General features: G+C 42.5%; 1 protein-coding gene across 3 annotated transcripts in view; it reads left to right on the forward strand.

Moving 5' to 3' along the window:
- Ptpdc1 (protein tyrosine phosphatase domain containing 1) overlaps positions 1–13,806 on the forward strand; it is a 52,751-nt gene extending 38,945 nt beyond the window's left edge. For all 3 annotated transcript variants that reach the window (XM_048432970.3, XM_087896578.1, XM_048432969.3), the window contains 4 exons: positions 2,485–3,734; positions 7,517–7,702; positions 10,280–10,390; positions 11,787–13,806. In XM_048432970.3, coding sequence (XP_048288927.3) covers positions 2,485–3,734; positions 7,517–7,702; positions 10,280–10,390; positions 11,787–11,906 — 1,667 coding nt within the window. In that variant the 3' untranslated portion in view covers positions 11,907–13,806. The remainder of the gene's footprint in view (positions 1–2,484; positions 3,735–7,516; positions 7,703–10,279; positions 10,391–11,786) is intronic.
- Positions 13,807–20,628: the final 6,822 nt, after the last annotated feature.

A 20,628-nucleotide genomic window follows, 5' to 3' on the forward strand; every position in this document is an offset into this window, starting at 1 on the left:
TTACTGGTGTATTTAGATATGTAGGAATGAGATTTCCTAATTCTAAAGATAGTTTTTAGAATCATAACAAAGATTTGGAATTAAATTAAAGAAACAAAAGCTATTTGAAGCATCTTAAGCCTGTATAATAACCATGAATTGAAACCGAGTGGTAGTGGCGCACACTTTTAATCCCAGTACTTAGGGAGGCAGAGGTAGGTAGATCTCTGTGAGTTCGAGGCCAGCCTAGTCTACAGAGTGAGTTTCAGGACAGCCAGAGCTACACAGAGAAACCCTGTCTCAAAAACCATCATCATCATCATCATAATAATAATAATAATAATAACCATGAATCGTTAAGAGTATTTTGGATAATTTAGAGTTGAAAACTCATGTTTTCATGTTTAAGCATGTTTCTAAAACTGCTTAATTGATCTGCTTATTGAAATGGAGTACCTCATGTTAATAGTGTTTTTTAAATACTGTTTTCTCTTCTATTTTGTTTTTTTATTTTTTTTATTTTATTTTTTGTTTTGTTTTTTGAGACAAGATTTCTTTGTGTAACCTTGTCTGACCCGGCTGGCCTTGAACTCACAGAGATCCACCTGGGATTAAAGTCATGTGCCACCACCACCAGGCAAAATATCGTTTTTCTTAAAGACTAACTTTTATATCTGTGCATGTTTACCTGCATGTCTGTCTGTGCACCACATGCATGCTTGGTGCCCATGGAGGTCAATGGAGGGTGTCTGATTTACCTGGGACTGGAACCACAGACCCTTGTGAACACCATGTAGCTGCTGGGAACCAAACTGGCATCTTCCAAGAGCAATAAGTACTCTTAACCACCCAGCATCTCTCCAGCTCCCAAAATATTTTTCTTAGCTAAAGAGCAACTAGAATAGCAAACCCTGTTCACCTGCCATGCTCCGAGTATTTTGTATTTGCTCTCCTGTGAAGTTGTTAGCATCAGTTGGGGTTGAATGAACTGCAGCTTAGGAAAAATTAAGTCATCTGCTACATTTAGTGAGTGACAGGCTCAGTGTTCCATTCATGGCTGTCTGGCTCCATCTTTCGTGTCTTCTCTACTTTGGGATTCATAAGAATTGTGTACTTGAAGAAGACTATTTGTATGTAAAGTTCTATGTGAAAGTCAGTGGCTTTATATAAACACTCAGCAAACTTTATTAATTGCTGGTCTGATAGCAAAAATAAAAGGTATGGGGTCAATAGTTTCATTGTCATGTGATTTAGTGAGACCAAACCATCCCAGGTATATGGGATTTCCCACCTGTCTAGAAGCACCCAGGTTAGTATTGAACTCATGTAAATACTAACAACTCTTAGGATAAAGCCAAAATGTCTTTGTTCCTGGACATTGCATGTTATAGCTCTGCAGTTATTCATCTCTGTACCAAAGATCTGCTGTGTCCCATGAGAGACCTGTATTATATTCACTGCAAACTGGAGGACATGCAGTTCTCAGAAGTTCTGATTTTCGTGTGTAACTAGATGTTCACAAATCTAGGACTTGTGTGGGTGTCTTTGATTTGTCTTTATTTGTTAGCTATTGTATTATAATTAATTGATTATGAATTCTTACCAATAAGTAACTAATAAAAAATTAGTCATTATACTATTGCAACTGACATCCTCAATAGTATTTGCTTATGTAACAGAGTTATAACCTGGTCCAGAGAAAAGCACGTATTAGTGTAGATATGGTTTGGAAGAACTGTCAGACAGAGAAGTGAATCTGTGAGCATAGATAATCCCAAAGCAAAACCTTCCCAATCTGGGGGAAGGCTCAACAAGAACATCCTGTCAGTGGATGACAGAGATGTCAGAGCAGGAAGCTCTAGGGGCAGAGTGGGTGGTGGATTGGATGTAAACGTCAAGAACTGTTTACCCCTGAATGCAGAAGCACAATTTGACTTCCTTCCTTGCCAGAATTAGACAGGAGGAGACTGTGCCAGACCCTTAGCTTACTTCTTAAGCCCTTCTCACTTCAGCACCCCGTCACCTGCCAGCTGTGTGCTAGCTCATCTCTGGGGTGCAAAGCTGACTCAGTCACAGGAAGGAACTGCCACAGAAATGTGGAGAAGTCTTTGCAGTAACAAATGCTTGAGGGGTTGGGATTTAGCTCAGGTGGCAGAGTGCTTGCCTAGAATACATGAGGTCCTGGGTCTGATACCCAGTACTTCATAACACCAGCCTGGTGGTGTATACTTGTAATACTAGCACTTGGACAGTGGAGGCCAGAGAGTCAAGAGTTTAAGGTCATCCTTGCATATATAGAGAGTTCCAGGCCAGCCTACATGAGTTCCTGTATATATAAAAAAACAAAAACAGCAATAAAAAACTGGCAGATGTCATTACTCTTTCAAATGTGCTTGTGTTTATATGATTTCTTGACATATGATTTATATGATTCTTAAGTTTTAACTCATCAAAGACTGATACATAAACGAGCCTTTTCTCATACTAATTTTCTTTACTGTGTAGGTGTTCTAATAGCATGTTACTTAGTTTTTGCAACAAGAATGACTGCTGACCAAGCAATTATATTTGTGCGAGCAAAACGCCCCAATTCCATACAAACCAGAGGGCAGCTGCTTTGTGTACGGGAATTCACTCAGTTTCTGGCTCCACTCCGTAATATTTTCTCTTGCTGTGATCCCAAAGCACATGCTGTTACCTTAGCCCAGTACCTGATTCGCCAGCGTCATCTGCTTCACGGTTATGAGGCACGACTTCTAAAATATGTGCCAAAGATCATCCACCTAGTTTGCAAGCTACTGCTTGACTTGGCTGAGAACAGGCCAGTCGTCATGAAGAGCATGATAGAAGGACCTGGACTCTCTGCTGAAATTGAAAAGACTGTGTCAGAGATGGTTACGATGCAACTGGATCAAGAGTTACTGAGGCAGAACAGTGACGCACCTGACCCATTTCACCCCACTGCAGTGGCGGCCGAGTTCGAGAATCAGGATGTGAGTCTTTCTAATGAGCATGACCTTGACCCCCTCTGGAAGAGGAGGAATGCTGAGAGTCTTCAGCCCCTGACACATCTAAAAAGGCAGCTCAGCTACAGTGACTCAGACTTAAAGAGGGCCAAAGCTATCCTGGAGCAAGGGGAGACACCTTGGACAGTGCCTGCCCAGGACCTGCTAGACCACAGCCTCCAGCATCAGAAGCATATCAGCCATTGTTACATGTCACCAACTCCAGAGCTAGGTTTAAATAAAGAAGCATTGGTTCACAGTACATTTTCTTTCTGGACTCATTCAAAATGTGGAGGCTTAGAAGGACTCAAGGATGAGGGATCACCACTTTTCTGTAGGAAGGACATTCCAAAGGAAGTACAGCGGAGCAGAACCTTCTCTGTGGGTGTTTCCTGTTCACACAATCCTGGAGAACCAGTGCCACCCAGCTTTGCAAGTATCCATAGGGATCCAGAGCAAGTCACTCACTGTCAATGTGAAGCTCCTGGTGATTGGGTTCCAGGCTCTGTTCAGGGGGAGGGGAGGACTCCCTGCAACCCTCTAAACTATGGCTCCTCCAGTCCTAAGGCACAGTTCCCACATGGACAGAAAACCCAAGACAGCACATACCTGTCGGAAGCAATGCCACATACTGGTTTGCAGTCTGAACTGAGTGCTGAAGCAAGGAGAATATTAGCAGCCAAAGCCCTTGCAAATTTAAATGAGTTTGTGGAAAAGGAGGAAGTGAAAAGGAAAGTGGAAATGTGGCAGGTATTTGTATTTCATTTAAATATATATGTACTTATATATATTTATATGGAGTGTATGTGTATATATACATATATATGTTATTCTACACACACACACACACACACACACACACAGAAATGGTTTTGTCAGACCAGAAGTATGTAACACATTTTTCCAAACTTCTTTATTACAGAAATGAGAAGCTAGGAACTTGAGGTTTCCCAGGTGTGATGTGAAGCTGATGTAGAAACGACCCAGGGTGTTTGTGTAGTTCCAGTTAGATTTCTGTGTTCAAGAATATATCTAGTGTGATGCTTGCTCCATACATGATGTTAATGTTTGTAGCTTCCTCCTAGGGGCAGTCAAGTCCACAGACGATGATGTTAGGACCTGGTCTGCAGTGTTTTTCTAACTGAGGGCCTGGAACAGGGAACCACATTTGGGAACCACTGGTCGAGTGATAAAAATAAAGTTACTTCCCAAAGCTTGTTGGTACAAGTGGTGAGTCAGGCCTGCCTTCCTGGCTTGCTCTGTCACAGATTTGCTGGCCTCATTCCAACAGGGTCACTTGAGACTTAGAGATAGCAAATGAGAATGAGCCCAGTGATCTGTTATGTCTGAGAGGAGGACTCGAAAACCCATTTCTCGGCTCTTATTTAGAATGTGAAGTCTTACATTTTAACTCGTGTGTGTGTGTGTGTGTGTGTGTGTGTGTGTGTATGTTGCTCTTTATAGGAAGGCAGTCTTTGGTTGTACTTTCTCTCCTGGAATAAGCACCTTGTCTAGAGAAAAGATGGGTCCCTAGAAACTCAGTTAGAAGAAACAGGGAACCAGCCCAAACATGGAACTGACTTGGGCGTTTTGATCCAGAGAAATCCCTGAATTGGCAGCCATACTCTTCTGTGGATTACTTGAAAGATTTTATTTTATATTATAATTGTGTGTATTAGGGGGTTGTGTACAGTGGCATGGAGGTGCTCTCAGATCAGAAGAGACTGTCTGATATCCCCGGAGCTGGGATCACAGGCAATGTTAAGACAGCTGATGTGAGTGCTGGGAACTGAACTCAGGTCCTCCAGAAGCACACACTCTTAGCCGTGAGCCATCACTTCAGGTCGTGCTATTGAAGTAATTGCTTCCATGTGCCACGATGTATAGAACCAAGGAACTAAAACTTCTATAAGCTAGGATATCTTCAGAGGTAGGAAATTATGTTTGGAGCTCTTAACAACTTACAGTGTACAACAGAAGTGAGAACTGAATTAAAGTATTTACCTAATAAAAACTCAAATATTGTTTTTCTTCCAAATAGATTTTCTTTATTCCCCACTATAAACTGAAAAAAAAAACAACCTCTCATTCAGACAGCAAATATTTCCCGTGCAGTATTCTATGTTGAGAGCTAACAAGTAAGAGGATCCTAGTGCTAAGAATGTCATGGTGCCACTCCTGGGTCAGCCCTATATCTACATGTCCCTCAACCTGGTGTGGGAGAATTGTCTAAAAAAAGAGGGGGAAGTGGTGCGGGAGAATTGTCCGTATTCTGTCAATCATGTTTTAAATAAACGCTGATTGGCCAGGCAGGAGGTATAGGTGGGAAAACCAGACAGGAAATGGAAATGATGCAAAGAGAGCAGGAGAATTCTGGGGAGGAGGAACTTGATTCCTCCCACTTCTGCCCAGATCACCAAAGCAGCAGGATGTGAGCTGCCCCACTGAAAAAGGTACTGAGCCACATGGCTAAAATAGATCAGAAAAATGGGTTAATCAAGATGTGAGAGTTAGCTAATAAGTAGCCTGACCTAATGGACCAATCAGCTTTATAACTTATAGAGTCCTTTGTGTGATTTTTCTCTGGGACTAAACAGCTGGCTGTGGGGGAGCCGGGCAGGACAGAAAAACCCCAACAAGCAGGCCCGGCTCCCTTCATGTTACATCAGCCAAGTACCCACACGAGCTGAGAAGATGCAGGTTTGGGTCAGGTGCTGTCAGCTATACTTTTAATCAAGCACTCAAGCCAAGAGATCAAATCTTTGCAAATTCAAGGCTAGCCTGGTCTACATAGGGAATTTCAGGACAGCCAGGGCTACAGAGAGAGCTTGCCTCAAACAACAACAAAAATGGGCAGGTTTCATTTGAGATAGGCTATTTCAACATGTAATATGTATAAAGAGAATTTTCTGGAGCCACAAACCTTTTACCTTCTTACCTTCTTAGTTTTATTTTAGGACTGTGAGTACGACTGTACTCAGGGAAAAGCAATGCAGTGCTGCATATGCATATCCTAAGCTGTTTTGTGAGCATGCCTTGTGCTTTTCAGAGCCCCTAGACGCAGGTGGTCTGTTTATGAACTCAGAGTCACAGGTGAGGGTTAAGAACGCCAGAGGTCAAGTGGCTTACTCAAGGCCGTGGTTCATGCGGCAGTACGCAGAGGCAAGCTCTCCTCACAGTTCTGCCTCACTGGGAAGCTTCATGGTGCAATGCTCATTTCACTAAGACAGTTTTTGTTCTGCCCAGTTATCTCCTCATATAGCCCTGAGATTAAATAAGAGCTCTCCTTTTCTGTACACAATATGTGAGATAGGCAGAAATATAGACAGTTCCAAGTATGAGCTTATTTATATGAAAAAGAAAAGCTAGCACCGGAGGGTTCCTAGGCCATGGCCCAGGCAGTAAGGCAAGTTAGTGGGCTGCTTCCTTGCCAGTTGCTAGCTTTGAGCTCTGCACAAGTTACTGTATCCATCTTAGTGTTTATCTGTGGGGAGCCTTCCTGTTGGGTACTGTGAACAGTGGAAATAAGTCTTCTGTTACCATTTCAACCACTTTGTGGTACAGGCTACAAGATTTACTGGGTAACCAAATGGATATTAACAGCTACTATGTTTTTTACTATTGAAAAGTTTTATTTGATTTACCAAAGTATAAATCTGATCCCTGTCAGAAATTTCTTAACTCCTCTTTGTAAAGTGAAGTCTTAAATTCTCATGTGAGGCTGACAGTTTGAGTCATTAGAGATGAATCCTCCAAGTCCCTAGACTCACATAATAGATGGAGAAAACCAGCTGCACAGCATTGCTTCTGATCTCCGCACACACATCCTGGTGGCATGCACATGCCTACACATGTGCACAGGCACATACACAAATACATGCAAATAAATAAAATAATTAAAGCTCGTGCTTCACCTGTCTGCAGGTATTTGGGAGTGTTCGCAAGGCTTCCCACTTGTTTTTACCCTCCAGGATCTCAGGCTGCCGGGCTTATTACCTCACCTGTAGGATTCTCTGTAGGATTCTAAAAGGCACTTTTAGAAAAACACACTCCACATTTGCCAACATTCATACAGTTCTCTCTCTCTCTCTCTCTCTCTCTCTCTCTCTCTCTCTCTCTCTCTCTCTCTGTGTGTGTGTGTGTGTGTGTGTGGTTAAAGGCTTAGCTGAGGCCCCAGGCTAACTTATAAATGCTCCCCTAGTTTTAATCTACGATTTTACTTCATTTGCAGCCCGAATTTCTGTTTTATTTAATCAGATGCCTGAGAAAGAAGACTGCCTCTTGAATCGCATCTGTGGCCTCAGAGTCAGGGCTGCACGCTTCAGTGGCTCTTCTCTCAGTAGTTAGCCTGCTCTGTTTGTGGCAGGGATGAGATTAGCCAGGCACCCCTACTTAAAGGTCCAGGCCCTGAGGAAGGTCCACATTGCACCCCAGAGCCCAGCCTTCACTCTTAAGTCACTTGTGGATCCTCCGGTAAGGCTCCATACACCTCTCTTTCCCTTGTTCATCTCTCTCTCCCTCTTCCTTTGCAGAAAGAATTGAATTCCCGGGAGGGAGCCTGGGAAAGAATATGTGGTGAGAGAGACCCTTTCATCTTGTGCAGTTTGATGTGGTCTTGGGTGGAGCAACTGAAAGAGCCTGTAATCACCAAAGAGGATGTGGACATGTTGGTTGACAGACAAGCAGATGCTGGTGATGCCCTGTTTTTACTAGAGAAGGTAAAGTAGCTATTGGACCAGCTAATAAGTTAATTAAGGCCCTCACACGTGCAAAAAAAAAAAAGAATGAAAATTTTATTTAGGTCTATTTTAGTGGGGTTTTTTTTTTTTCTCTCCCTAGTTTTGTATAAATGGTCTGGCCTGCGTTTGTGTGAATGCAGTGCTTGCAGAGGACACAAGAGGGCATCCCATTCCCCTGGAACTGAAGTTCCAGGCCCTTATGAACCACCTACTGTGGGTTCTGGGAACTGAACTCAGGTCCTCTGCAAGAGTAGCACATGATCCTAACCCACTGAGCCATCTCTCCAGTTTCCCAATTTAGTAGTTTTTCTAAAAGAGAAATTGGGGCTGGAGATGTAGCTTAGTGGTAGAGAAATAGCCTAGCGTGTACAAGCCCTGTGTTTGATCTACAGCACTGTAGACACAGAAATTGATACACAGCATAAACATTTAGAAAATACAGAAATGGCAGCGAGTACTTGTAATCCCAGCACTCAGGAGTCACATCTCTCCGAGTCTGTTGACAGCCTGGTCTACATAGTGGGTTCTAGGCCAACCAGGGCTACATAGTGGGACTCTGTCCCAACAAACAAACCAAAACAAACTGTATGATTTTTTTCATGAACGGGTGACCTTCTTAGTGACTATAATGGGCTTGTTTGGCTCTTACGTGGGTTACGTTATAACTAACCACCTTCTCTTCAACGTGTCTGTTTCTGTTTACTGTATGTGCCTATAAAAACTAATATACAGATTGAAATATATACTCCTTGGAATTTTTAAAAGATGTATGTATGCATATGTCTATATAGCTTATATATGTATAAAATAGAAAAGAGTATCAGGAGGCTATACACTGGTTCTGGTGTTTGCCATCAGGGAGGATACTGTGGATGTAGGAAGAGAGGGAAACTGCTTTTCACTGTAGCTCCTACCGTACAATTTAGCATTTTTAACCACATAAAGATAGAAGTGTTTTAGTTCAAAATAGGCTTTGCTTTTGTTTTGGGGAACCATACTGGCTGTTAGCCCACCATGCTACAGTGTAAGCATCTCATTGCCTCCAAGTCTTCAGAAAATATGTGACTGTGTCTGCCCACACAAGCTACTGTCACGGTGTGTCCACAAACACACGTGAAGGCATGTCTCCTCACACATGGATATCAAGATAGAAAACAGAGAGACATACGCTGTGTGGTGTAACTGTGTTTACTTGCTTACATGTGTAGGCACACATTTTTGCGTGCATGTGAAGGTCTAAAATTGATGTCAGCTGTCTTCCTCCATCTTTTTACCTTCCATACTTTTATAGGCTGGTTAGCCAGCGTGTTCTCGGAATCCCATCTCCTCCTCCCTGGCTGTTTACACCAGGCCTGTCATGTCCACCAGGCTTTTGACATGGGTTCTAGAAATCTGAATTCTAGTCTTCAGGCTTTCACAGCTCTTACCTGGGCCATCTTCCCAGTCCTATGTACACCTTTTAAGATAGGATTTTTTTCCAGTGTCTAAAATTCTTAGAATATTTTCTCAGTCGTTAAATTTCAGAGATCAAACAGGAAGTGATAGGAAAGAGATTAGCCTTGTTTGGCAGCTGTGGACAACCTTGTCAGAAAGTAATGGCTACTTTCACCCTATTCATCTTGACAGTGCTTAGAAATGAAGGGCCCCTTTTATAGACAAGGCAGAGTAGAGCAGCTTGCCCAAAGTTTATGGCAGGTGTTCTAGCAGGGTTCCATCTTGGCTCTTACTGGGCGAGGCTCATGCACTGAGGCGCATCAAGCCGTCTGCTTTACTACACCCATCCCAACCCCTGTGTACAATTATTTTGCACCAAGGATTTTTACTTTTATAAGCATCTTTGTAACAATAATCTGTCTTCACAGGTTTTTCTGTATTTCAGATTATTCCCTTAGAATAGATTTCTAGAGGAAATGTTGGTGGTGGGCCTCAGTGAGTCACATGTACATACATATACACATACATACATGCATACATGGTGATGGAGCTTTTTTTCCTTTGCTAGGGTAGAAGATCCCTAGCATTCTAGTCAGCAGACCCTTCCTACAGCATTTACCCTATGCCCTTCAGATCTACAGTTGCCTCCTTACATCTCTGTCGCCACTGGGGGGCTTCATCTGCCCACCTCCCCAAACAGTATCTGCAGTGAGCTGGGCGCACAATACTGACTGCCTGGTGCCCAAGTGAGCTGTGCACTCAACTGCAACATCAGCTGACCAAGCTGAAGTGATTATAGCCAGAAAGAGTAGGAAAGACAGGTCTATTCTGAGCACTGCAGGAGAAGCATGTGGTTTAAAACCATACCAATCTTCAGATTTACCTGATTCAGACTTTGTGATAAATCAACTAGCTCTGACCCATTTCATGAAGTTTCCATGCCATATTAATATACTACAGTAAACAACCTGGCTGAGTACTTGATAAATAACCTTTAAAATTGAGTACTAAGTCATAGAGTTGCATATCCAGAAGCTCCCTCTATAATTATTTGAGTTGATTTCTTGAGATATTTTCAAATTAATTTTTTTTAATTTTTTATATCTGGAAAAAATGAAACAGGGTCAGTACCAGACCATCCTCTGCGTGTTGCATTGTATAGTGAGCCTGCAGACACTTCCTGTGGAGGTGGAGGAAGCGTGCCTTTCACATGCCATCAAAGCTTTCACCAAGGTGAGTCCCTGTGTCCCCCACACCGATCACAGCAGCTTTGTAAGCCAGGACTTCTCAGGTAAGACTCAGGGAGTTTCCTAACAGTGGTGTCAGGGCAAAGCTGAACTGCCAGGCTGTTGAAGGGCAGTGTCGGAACAAGAGCTTTTATAGAGGCCAAGGGAGAAACAGCTGAGTATTCAGCAAGTATTTTAAATCTTGTTCCTTATAGGAGTCAGGAGTATTTGCTTGTCCAGCCAGTTCCACCTTGTGTTTAAATAAGAATCGTCTAAGCAGAGTTAAACATCTAAAACTGTCAGGTCAGTACCCACAAAAACATTAAATACATGGTTCCAGGAGTTTAATTCTGACCCGTGAGCCTTGTGAATGCCACACCTGGACCCTGATAAACAAGTAGCCCAGCATCCTGAATCCCTCGTGTTGCTGATGAGGGGAGCAGCCTTTCCCTTGTCAGACTTTGTCTAAAGAGGCGCAGTTTGTGGTGGTGTGGTGCTGTGCCCAAGATCTTGGCTCCTTTTCAGTAGGACACACCTTACTCTGGGGACACTGCAGGGGCCGCTCTAGCTCCCTGTCTGTCAGCATCACTCCTCGGCAGAGGCCCCAGGTGTGTACACAATGCCTTCCCAGGAGAGAGGGGACCCTTAATCTCACTGAGGGTTTTGTGTACACAATACTTGCAGGTGCCAGATTTCATTTAAACTCACAGAAATCTTAAGGCAGTAGGTTTTGGGCTTTATATTTTCACATAAGGAAATTGAAGCCCACGCACCAGTGGCTCTCAGTCCGACCCCTTTGGGGGGTCTCATATCAGATATTTACACAATGACTTATAACAGTGGCCAAATTACAGTTATGAAGTAGCAGTGAAGTAATGTCATGGGTGGCGGTCACCACAACATGAGGAGCTGAATTAAAGATCTCAGCATTAGGAAGGTTGAGAACTGCTACCACAGACACTAGACAAAAGATGGAGATACACAGGGACAGGTGGAAAGCCAGACAGTAAGGTCTTCAGACTGCAGTCCAGAGTGGCCCTAGGGCTTCTGAACATCATACAGAGCAGCTGGTGTGCTTCCTTTGGGTAAGAGACTTCTGTGCAACATGAGTGACTCCGAGCTCATGCTCACTGCTGACGTCCGTGCTGGCCCGCTGTGTGGATTGTAACCTCAGCACTGGAGTGCAGGCTTGAGTTCTCACTTTCAGGTTTGATTGATGAGATCGATAGCTCTAACATAGCCTTTCGGGTAAAGAAACCCATCGCATGGGGTTTTTAACTCCATGCATTTCTCTCTAAGTATTTGTTGCTGTGTTTGCTGAGTCCTTCCTTCCTTCCTTTGCAAACAGAAACTGGTTAAATTGTTGCCACAGTGTCTTAAATAAAAATGTTCTTTGTCACCAGGTTAATTTTGATTCTGAAAATGGACCAATAGTTTACAACACCCTGAAGAAGATATTTAAGCACACATTGGAAGAGAAAAGAAAAATGGCAAAAGACAGCCCTAGGCCTGGCCTCTCCTGAAGCTTCTTTCTCTGGACAAGTATCCATCCTAAGGGTCCATCCCGTCTAAGGGTGGCGCTTCTGCTCCCACGTGGACGTGGCATGCTGGCACTGCCCTTCCTTGCCACACTCCATTGTCAACGCTGTGTCTCTTGTGCTGAGAATAGTGGTTCCTTTTTAGAGTAGTTATTTATTTTGAAATATCCTTGAGCTGTGTCTTGAAAACTTGCCATAAAGTTGGTGCCACTTTATTTATTTACTGAATTAATATAGTTGTATTGACATTTTATGTATGTTATATTTGTGTTCTTACTCTTTTTGACATTTTGAAGGAAAAAAATAACTCTTCCTTCCAAAACAGTTATTTTCTTAACAGAACTCTTCCTGGAGTTTCTACCAAATAGATCATTTTAGCAGTAAAACCTAACTATATATCCCCCCACAAGGCATACATGTATCCCCTCCTTCAGAACTATGACCTAAGAAAGTCACCAAGTGTCTTAAAATGTTTTATATTTGTTACTAAGAAGGATATTAATACATTTTAAAGAACTTTAAAAAACTTTGAAGCTTTTTGTTTTCTTTTCTCTTTTTACAGATGTGGCAAAGCCTTTCAAAGTCTGTTATTTTTCAATGATCCAACGATTCAGTTTTCTTTAATAGACTGACTGGAGAGGTTGGGACTTTGTACTTGGGGAAAGTAGCCCTGCTGTTTGTCAGGTGTCCAGACACCCTCTCCCTTGACTGTCCAAGGAGGGAGCAGCTCTCAACCCAGAAGCCTTATTTCACTTCCCCAGCCTGCTGCTCAGCCAGTTCGCTTCTTTTCAGAGAAATGGGATCAGAAGCGGCCAGTGGGGGCAGTTGCTGAGGAGAAGAACTGGCCTTGTCCTCCCAGGGACTGTGCAGAAGGAACTGCAGTTCTGGGAGAAGGCTCCTTGCCAACCCTGCTCTCTTGTGGCGCTGTGACCATTCTGCACAGGGAGCTCAGACCTGGAGCAGGTCAAGCAAGCCACTGTCTGCCCCAGGAGTGCTGGCATTTTGCCTGTCGTTCCCTGCCCCACTGTCTGTCCAGGAGTAGTGGCATCTCTGCCTACGTACCTCCCCACCCCCCTGCCCTTTCACAAACCCACTTCCTCAGCCTCTGATACTAGCTGCAGTTTTGCTGTGAGGATTATAATTTTTAAATTGAATTTGACCCCAGGTTGCATTCACCTTAACTGGCTTCAAATGAGAACAGATGACTGTTTAAACTTGTTCCTTTAGATTAAACTGTTAATCAGCAATTGAAGCCTAACTTATTTAAATTAAATTAATATACAGGAGCAGCAAAACCCATGCCATAAAGAGAATCAGACCAATTCAAACTAAAGAAGTAACTCTTTGCGGCTCAGAATTTTAGGAAAGACACAGACTGAATTAGAACAACTGAAATTTCCCTAATTCGTGCCTTGCTGAATTACACTCTAGTATATCAGAAACTGTTTTAATCATGATTCTTACAACTCTGATGACAAAGGCTAAGTGCAGGCCTCTTCACCCTGAAGTGTCTTCTGGGGAAATGAAATGTAATAGTTGTTAATGAACTGGCTTACCCAGTGTAGAGATACCTTTTCAAGTGCCTAGCTAGCAGCAGGAAATACCTTCATTCTGTCTCCTTGGTACATTCTGAAATCTGGTGTTCAAAGAGAGGGTTTGTCTTCATCTCTGTCAACCTGGAATGGGCAAGCGACACTATGGAACTTCACCACCCTCCCTTCACAAAGCCAGCTGCGCCTGTGCATCTGGAGCGCTTGTCTTCAGTTCTAGAACAGTCATGTGATCACACTACTGCATGTCAGAGAATCCAGATACACCAGCCTGAGAAGACACAATCAGGCTCTGTACGGTGTTGTGTTTATTTGAATAAAGGTGAAAAGAACAACCGCTGGCCCTGCCTTGTGCTTCTTTACTGTAGTGGCCCTGGGCATTGTGCACACTCCAGTGACGCTGGTAAGCCTTTGCTCGGAGCTGATTTAGTAGCTGAGTTAGCTAGCCATGCTCACCTTCAGTTGGAGAGACCGGGTGGGAGAGTGGCTTCTGTAAGGAATGGTTTAAAACAAAAATCCAGGTGGACAAGATTCTAGCCTTCCTCCTCTTTCTTTTTTTTTAAATTGTTTTTATTGAGCTATATATTTTTCCCCTCTCTCCTCCCCTCCTACTCTCTCCCATGGTCCCCATGCTCCCAATTTACCCATACATTAGAACCATGTATGTCTCTCTTAGGGTTCTCTTTGTTGTCTAGGTTCTCTGGGATTGTAAACTGTAAGCTTTTTTTTTTTTTTTTTTTTGCTTTATGTCTAAAAGCCACTTATGAGTGCGTACATGTGATATTTGTCTTTCTGAATCTGGGTTACCTCACTCAATATGATGTTTTCTAGATCCATCCATCTGCCTGCAAATTTCAAGATGTCATTATCTTTTACTGCTGTGTAGTACTCCATTGTGTAAATATACCACATTTTCCTTATCCATTTTTCAGTTGAGGGGCATTTAGGTTGTTTCCAGGTTCTGGCTATGATAAACAATGCTGCTGTGAACATAGTTGAACACATGTCCTTGTGGTATGATTGAGCATACTTTGGGTATATACCAAAAAGTGATATTGCTGGGTCTCAAGGTAGGTTATTTCCTAATTTTCTGAGAAATTTCCATACTGAAATCCAAAGTGGCTGTACCAGCTTGCACTCCCACCAGCAATGCAGAAATGTTCCATTTATCCCACATCGTCTCCAGCATAAGTTGCCATCAGTGTTTTTGATCTTGGCCATTCTTACAGGTGTAAGATGGAATCTCAGAGTTGTTTTGATTTACATTTCTCTGATAGTTAAAGATGTTGAGCATTTCTTTAAATGTCTTCCAATCATTTTAGATCACTCTGTTGAGAGTTCTCTGTTTAGGTCTGTACCCTATTTTTTTATTGGATTATTTGTTCTTTTTGTGACAAATAATAAATAATATCTTGAGTTTTTTTATATTTTGGAGATCAGACCTCTGTCTGATGTGGGGTTGGTGAAGCTCTTTTCCAACTCTTTTCCAATGTAGGCTGTCATTTTGTATTGTTGACCATGTCCTTTGCTTAACAGAAGCTTCTCAGTTTCAGGAGGTTCCACTTACTAATTGTTGCTCTCAGTATCTTGTACTACTGGGGTTATATTTAGGAAGTGATCTCCTGTGCCAATGTGTTCAAGTGTACTTTCCACTTTCTCTTTTATGAGATTCACTGTGGTCAGTTTTATGTTGAGGTCTTCGATCCATTTGGTCTTGAGTTTTGTGCACGGTGCTAGATATGGATCTATTTTCATTCTTCTACAGATCGATATCCAGTTATGCCAGCACTATTTGTTGAATATACTTTCTTTTTTCCATTTGATATTTTTTGCTTCTTTGTCAAAAATCAGATGTTCATAGGTGTGTGAATTGTTATCTGGGTCTTTGTTTTAGTTCCATTGGCCCTCCTGCCTGTTTTTATGCCGATACCAGGCTGTTTTCAGTACTGTAGCTCTGTAGTAGAGTTTGAAGTCAGGGGTTGTGATGCCTCCAGAAGGTCCTTTATTGTACAGGATTATTTTGGCTATCCTGGGTTTTTTGTTTTTCCATATGAAGTTGAATATTGTTCTTTTGAGGTCTGTGAAGAATTTTACTAAGATTTTGATGGGTGTTGCATCAAATTAGTAGATTACTTTTGGTAAGATTGCCATTTTTACTATGTTAATTCTACCTACCTAAGAGCATGGGAGATCTTTCCACTTTCTGGTGTCTTCTTCAATTTCTTTCTTCAAAGATTTAAAGTTCTTCTCATACAGGTCTTCCACTTGTTTGGTTGGAGTTACTGCAAGATATTTTATGCTATTCATGACTATTGTGAGGGTGATGTTTCTCTGATTTCTTTCTCAGCCCATTTATCATCTGTGTAAAGGAGGGATACTGATATTTTCAAGTTAATCTTGTATCCTGCTACATTATTGAAGCTGTTTATGAGTTGTAGAAGTTTCTTGGTAGAATTTTTGGGTTTCCTTATATAAACTATCATATCATCATCAAATAATGAGAGTTTGACTTCTTTTTCGATTTGTATTCCCTTGTTCTCCTTTTGTGGTTTTATTGCTCTAGCTAGAACCTCAAGAACTATATTGAATAGATATGGAGAGAGTGGACAACCTTGTATTGTTCCTGATTTCAGTGGGATCACTTTGAGTTTCTCTCCATTTACTTTGATGTTGGCTGCTGGCTTGCTGTATATAGTCTTTACTATGTTTAGGTATGTTCCTTGTAGCCCTGCTCTCTCCAAGACCTTTATCATGAAGGGATGTTGCATTTTGTCAAAAGCTTTTTCAGCATCTAATGAGATGACCATGTGGTTTTTATTTTTCTACTTGTTTATATGGTGGATGACATATTTTTGTATTGAACCATCCCTACATCTCTGGGATGAAGCTGACTTGGTCATGGTGGATGATGGTTCTGATATGTTCTTGGATTCGATTTGCCAGTATTTTATTGAGTATTTTCGCATCAGTGTTCATGAGGGAGATTGGTCTGTAATTCTCTTTCTTAGTAATTTCTTTGTGTGGTTTGAGTATCAGGGTAATTGTAGCCTCATAAAAAGAGTTTGGCAATGTTCCTTCTGTTTCTATTGTGTGGAACAATTTGAGGAGTATTGGTATTAGTTCTTCTTTGAAAATCTTGTAGAATTCTGAGCTGAAACCATCTGGACCTAGGCTTTTTTTGGTTGGGAGACTTTTGATGACTGTTTTTATTTCTTCAACATTTATAGGTCTATTTAATTTGCTTATCTGGTCTTGATTTAATTTTTGTAAGTGATATTTATCCAGAAAGTTGTCCATTTCCTTTAAGTTTTCCAATTTTGTGAAGTATGGGATTTCAAAATATGACCTGATGATTCTCTGGATTTCCTCTGTGTCTGTTGTTATGTCCCCCTTCTCATTTCTGATTTTGTTAGAAATTTGGATATTCTCTCTCTGCCTTTTGGTTAGTTTGGATAAAAGTTTGTCTATTTTGTTGATTTTCTCGACAAACCAACTCTTTGTCTCATTGATTCTTTGTATTGTTTTGTTTCTATTTTGTTGATTTCACCTCTCAATTTGAATATTTTCTGCTATCTGGTCAGTTCTCCTGGGTGAGTTTGCTTCTTTTTGTTCTCTAGTTTTCAAATGTTAACTCACCAGTGTGAGTTTTTTTCCAACTTCTTTATGTAGTCATGTAGTGCTATGAACTTTCCTCTTAACACTGTTTTCATTGTGTCCCATAAATTTGGGTATGTTATGTTAGCCTTCCTCTTCCTAATAAAGAAAGGGTTCTTTCCAGCAAAAGGATGACCTTTTCACACATTGGAGAAGTTTTAGGGTTGCGTACCCTGCTTAAGAAAAAGGGACAGAAGGCACAGCATACTGAGACCTTCTCACTGTGGACAGTCCGCCTCGTTCCTCTCAGCACCCCCAGAAGCCTGTAGTGTTCTTCTGATGAAGTCAGGCAGCCTCCCCACTGTGCACTCCCCGCTCACACTGCAGCCTGCAAGCTCTTGACCAGGTGGCTGTCCCAGTCTAAAGTACCCTCAGTGACACCAGAGTCCCTGCCCTAGATTTCATTCGAGTGCCTGCTGTTTTCTGTGACTTAAGTGGCAGCAAGACAGCCCTGGAAAAGACTGAGTCAGCACGACTCGTGATGGTCTCCACCCAGCACACCAGAGTCGCAATGCAGCTGAGTTCTTGCTAAGGTCAGTTCCCCTTCCTTCTAAGACTTGCTAACTGCCCTCTGGGAAGTATTATTGCTTCTGCTGCAGAATTCGTTTATTTGCACACCTCAGATTCGACGCTGATATACTTAGTCATGTCTTTAGCCAGCTTCCCAGTTTTAGGCAACTCTGCTGTGTTGTTACAGGCGCACAAGTCTAGAGGCCAGCTACTGAAGTTCCCAGGGTCTTGTACACGTTTGCAATGAACTGTCCAGAGACAGCGATCATTAGAGGAGACGAGAGGATTTCCTGGGGGGGGGGAGGAAAGACGGGTCTGTAGGGGTGCCATGCCTCCTCTGTGGCCTGGCTCCAAGAGGGCTAGAAGGATGAGAAGGGCTGGGATGGGGTCCCACTGACATTTTATGAGTCATTAACATGGAACTCCAAATTCTGTGATCCAGTGTGGAAGCAGTTTCATGAAGTTTTAGCACTATAAAGAACAAAGAAATTTATAAATCAAGGTAAGTTTAAAGCACACTGGTGGGTACATCAGAGTCAATTTCAGCAAGATGGGGGAGAGTTTCTTTTTTATTTTATTTATCATGTATGCAGTGTTCTGACTGCATGTGTGCCTACAGGCCAGAAGAGGGCACCAGATCCTATTATAGATGGTTGTGAGCCACCACCTGGTGGCTGGGAATTGAACTCAGGACCTCTAGAAGAACAGTCAGTGCTCTTAACCTCTGAGTCATCTTTTCTATAGGCCCAAGATACTATCTGATGATATTCTTAGCTTCTGGGCTGGTGCAAGCTCATTGTCTGCTAAGTTAATAGTTTACAAAAAGGCTTTTACCTATTAGCCATAAGATTTAAGCTCCAACAGGGACAAGGAATGGCTGTTCTTGAGAACCAGAACTTAGCCCAAGAAAAAGAAGTTAACCCCTGGACCATGACATTCCAATCTCAACAGCACTGTAGTTCTGTTAGTCAGTCTTGCAGATAGAGCTTCTTTCCAGGGATTCTCCTTCACACCTCCCAAGAGCCAAGATTACAGGTGTGTAACATTGTGTCTGCTGTATGTGCTGCTGGGGGTCAAACCTAGGACTGTGTACATGCTAAGCAAGGGCCCCTACCATTTTTTTAAACCTGAAGGTTGAGAACATGGGTGCTGAAATCAAACTCAGGTCTTCTACAAGAGCAGTACACATTCTTAACTGCTGAGCCATCTCTTCAGCCCTCCACCCTTTGATTTCTTGTGAATCTTTCTCATTTTCTTCTTAAGTCAGGGTCTGAGGAAATGCTCAGCGATTAAAGCTCTTGTCATATAAGCATGAGGAGTTCAAGTCCCCTAGTTCCATATAAATTCAGGGCCGACATGCTTGCCCACCTGTGTTTTCAGTACTCAGAAGGTAGAGACAAGACCCATCCAACCAAGCTAGCTAGCCAAACTAGCTGTATCTGCTAGCTCTGGGTTTCCCTGAGAGATGCTTCCTCTATCAGAGAAATAAAAAAAGAAAAGAAAAGAAAAAAGAAAACAACACCCAGGCCTTTGATATCAGATTCATATGGAGGGGCCATTTCTGTAGAAAAGAAATGGTCAAATTGATCATTCAATGTGGTTCAACCTAATATTAAATGTTCCTGTGGCTGGCAGGGGGTATTCCCTGGGTTTTGGTAAGGTCTAGATTAGATGACTGTTATTCTAAACAGCAGCCTACTTTTCACACTCGTTTCTTTTCCAAGGCTAGAGGCCAGTATGAATCCGTGGTTCTCTGAGCAGGAAGTGTGGTGCTGCTCTGTGCCCACTCTGTGCTGGTGTTACATGGGAAGGACCTTGTCGTGAGTCCCTTTATCCAAGGGCCAAGGTGCTATGCTCCAAAAGGGCCCCAGATTCATGTGTTGGGGCCTAAATCCCCACACAGCAGTGATGGGAGTAGACCCTCTGGAGGGGTGACTGGGTCGTGAGGTTCTGTTCTCATGAATAGAGAGAGCCTTACCACCACCATCCCATCTAACAATATGTTTCATTTTCCCGTTTGTCACGTGAGCATACAGTGTTCACCACCCACCACCCACCCCCAGGTTGAAAGAGCCAGGGCACCATCTTAACAGCAGAAGACAACTGTCCCACAAGGGGCCAAGAAGCCTCGCTTGACCTCCCAGCCTGGATGCGGTAATTGTTCATTAATTACTAAGAAGCTGACATCACAGGAGTAGGGTGTTGCCGTGACAAGTCAAAGAAGGAGCTTGGGAGCTGAGTCAAGGAGGGCCTGCAACTGTTTCAAAGTTGTGTCTCGGTGTCTGGTGCTGTGGCTGCAAGTCATTCTTAGCATCATGGTGTATTTGTATCTTTTCACAATGAATGAATTTATTAAGTTGCAAGTGACACCAGTTTTGCCAGCTGCAATTTGCAGAGCAGTCCCAGCTCCCCTGAGAGTTGGACGTTGTTAAGTGTGGATTCTTCTATTTGAAGCTTAATTACTAATATTAATCTCAGATCCCACATTACAAGATCATACTGTAGATAAACAGACAGATATGCTATTAAAGAGTTAAAGAGGCCGCAGGTGTACGTGAGTATCTTACTGGAAATTAAGGGAAAGGCCATCCTTGTTACAAAGTGGCAAAAAGTTTAGCATCATGGTGATGTGGGTGGACCTTCTGTTATGTGTTATCTTCATTGGTTAATAAAGAGACTGCCTTGGCCCTCTGATAGGACAGAAAATTAGGTAGGCGGAGTAAACAGAACAGAATGCTGGAAAGAGGGCAATGAGGCAGACGCCATGGAGCCAGCCACCAGGTCAGACATGCTGAATCTTTCCCGGTAAGCCACCACCTCGTGGTGCTACACAGATTATTAGAAATGGGTTGATCAAGATGTGAGAGTTAGCCAGTAACTAACTCTCTAGAGATAATGGGCCAGGCAGTGTTTAAAAGAATACAATTTGTGTGTTGTTATTTCCGGGGCTAAGCTAGCTGTGTGGGAGCTGAGTGGGATGAAAAGCAGGCCTG

The sequence above is a fragment of the Myodes glareolus genome, chromosome 14 (genome assembly GCF_982192425.1).
Source record: "Myodes glareolus chromosome 14, mMyoGla1.1, whole genome shotgun sequence".
In the NCBI taxonomy this organism is placed as follows: domain Eukaryota; kingdom Metazoa; phylum Chordata; class Mammalia; order Rodentia; family Cricetidae; genus Myodes; species Myodes glareolus.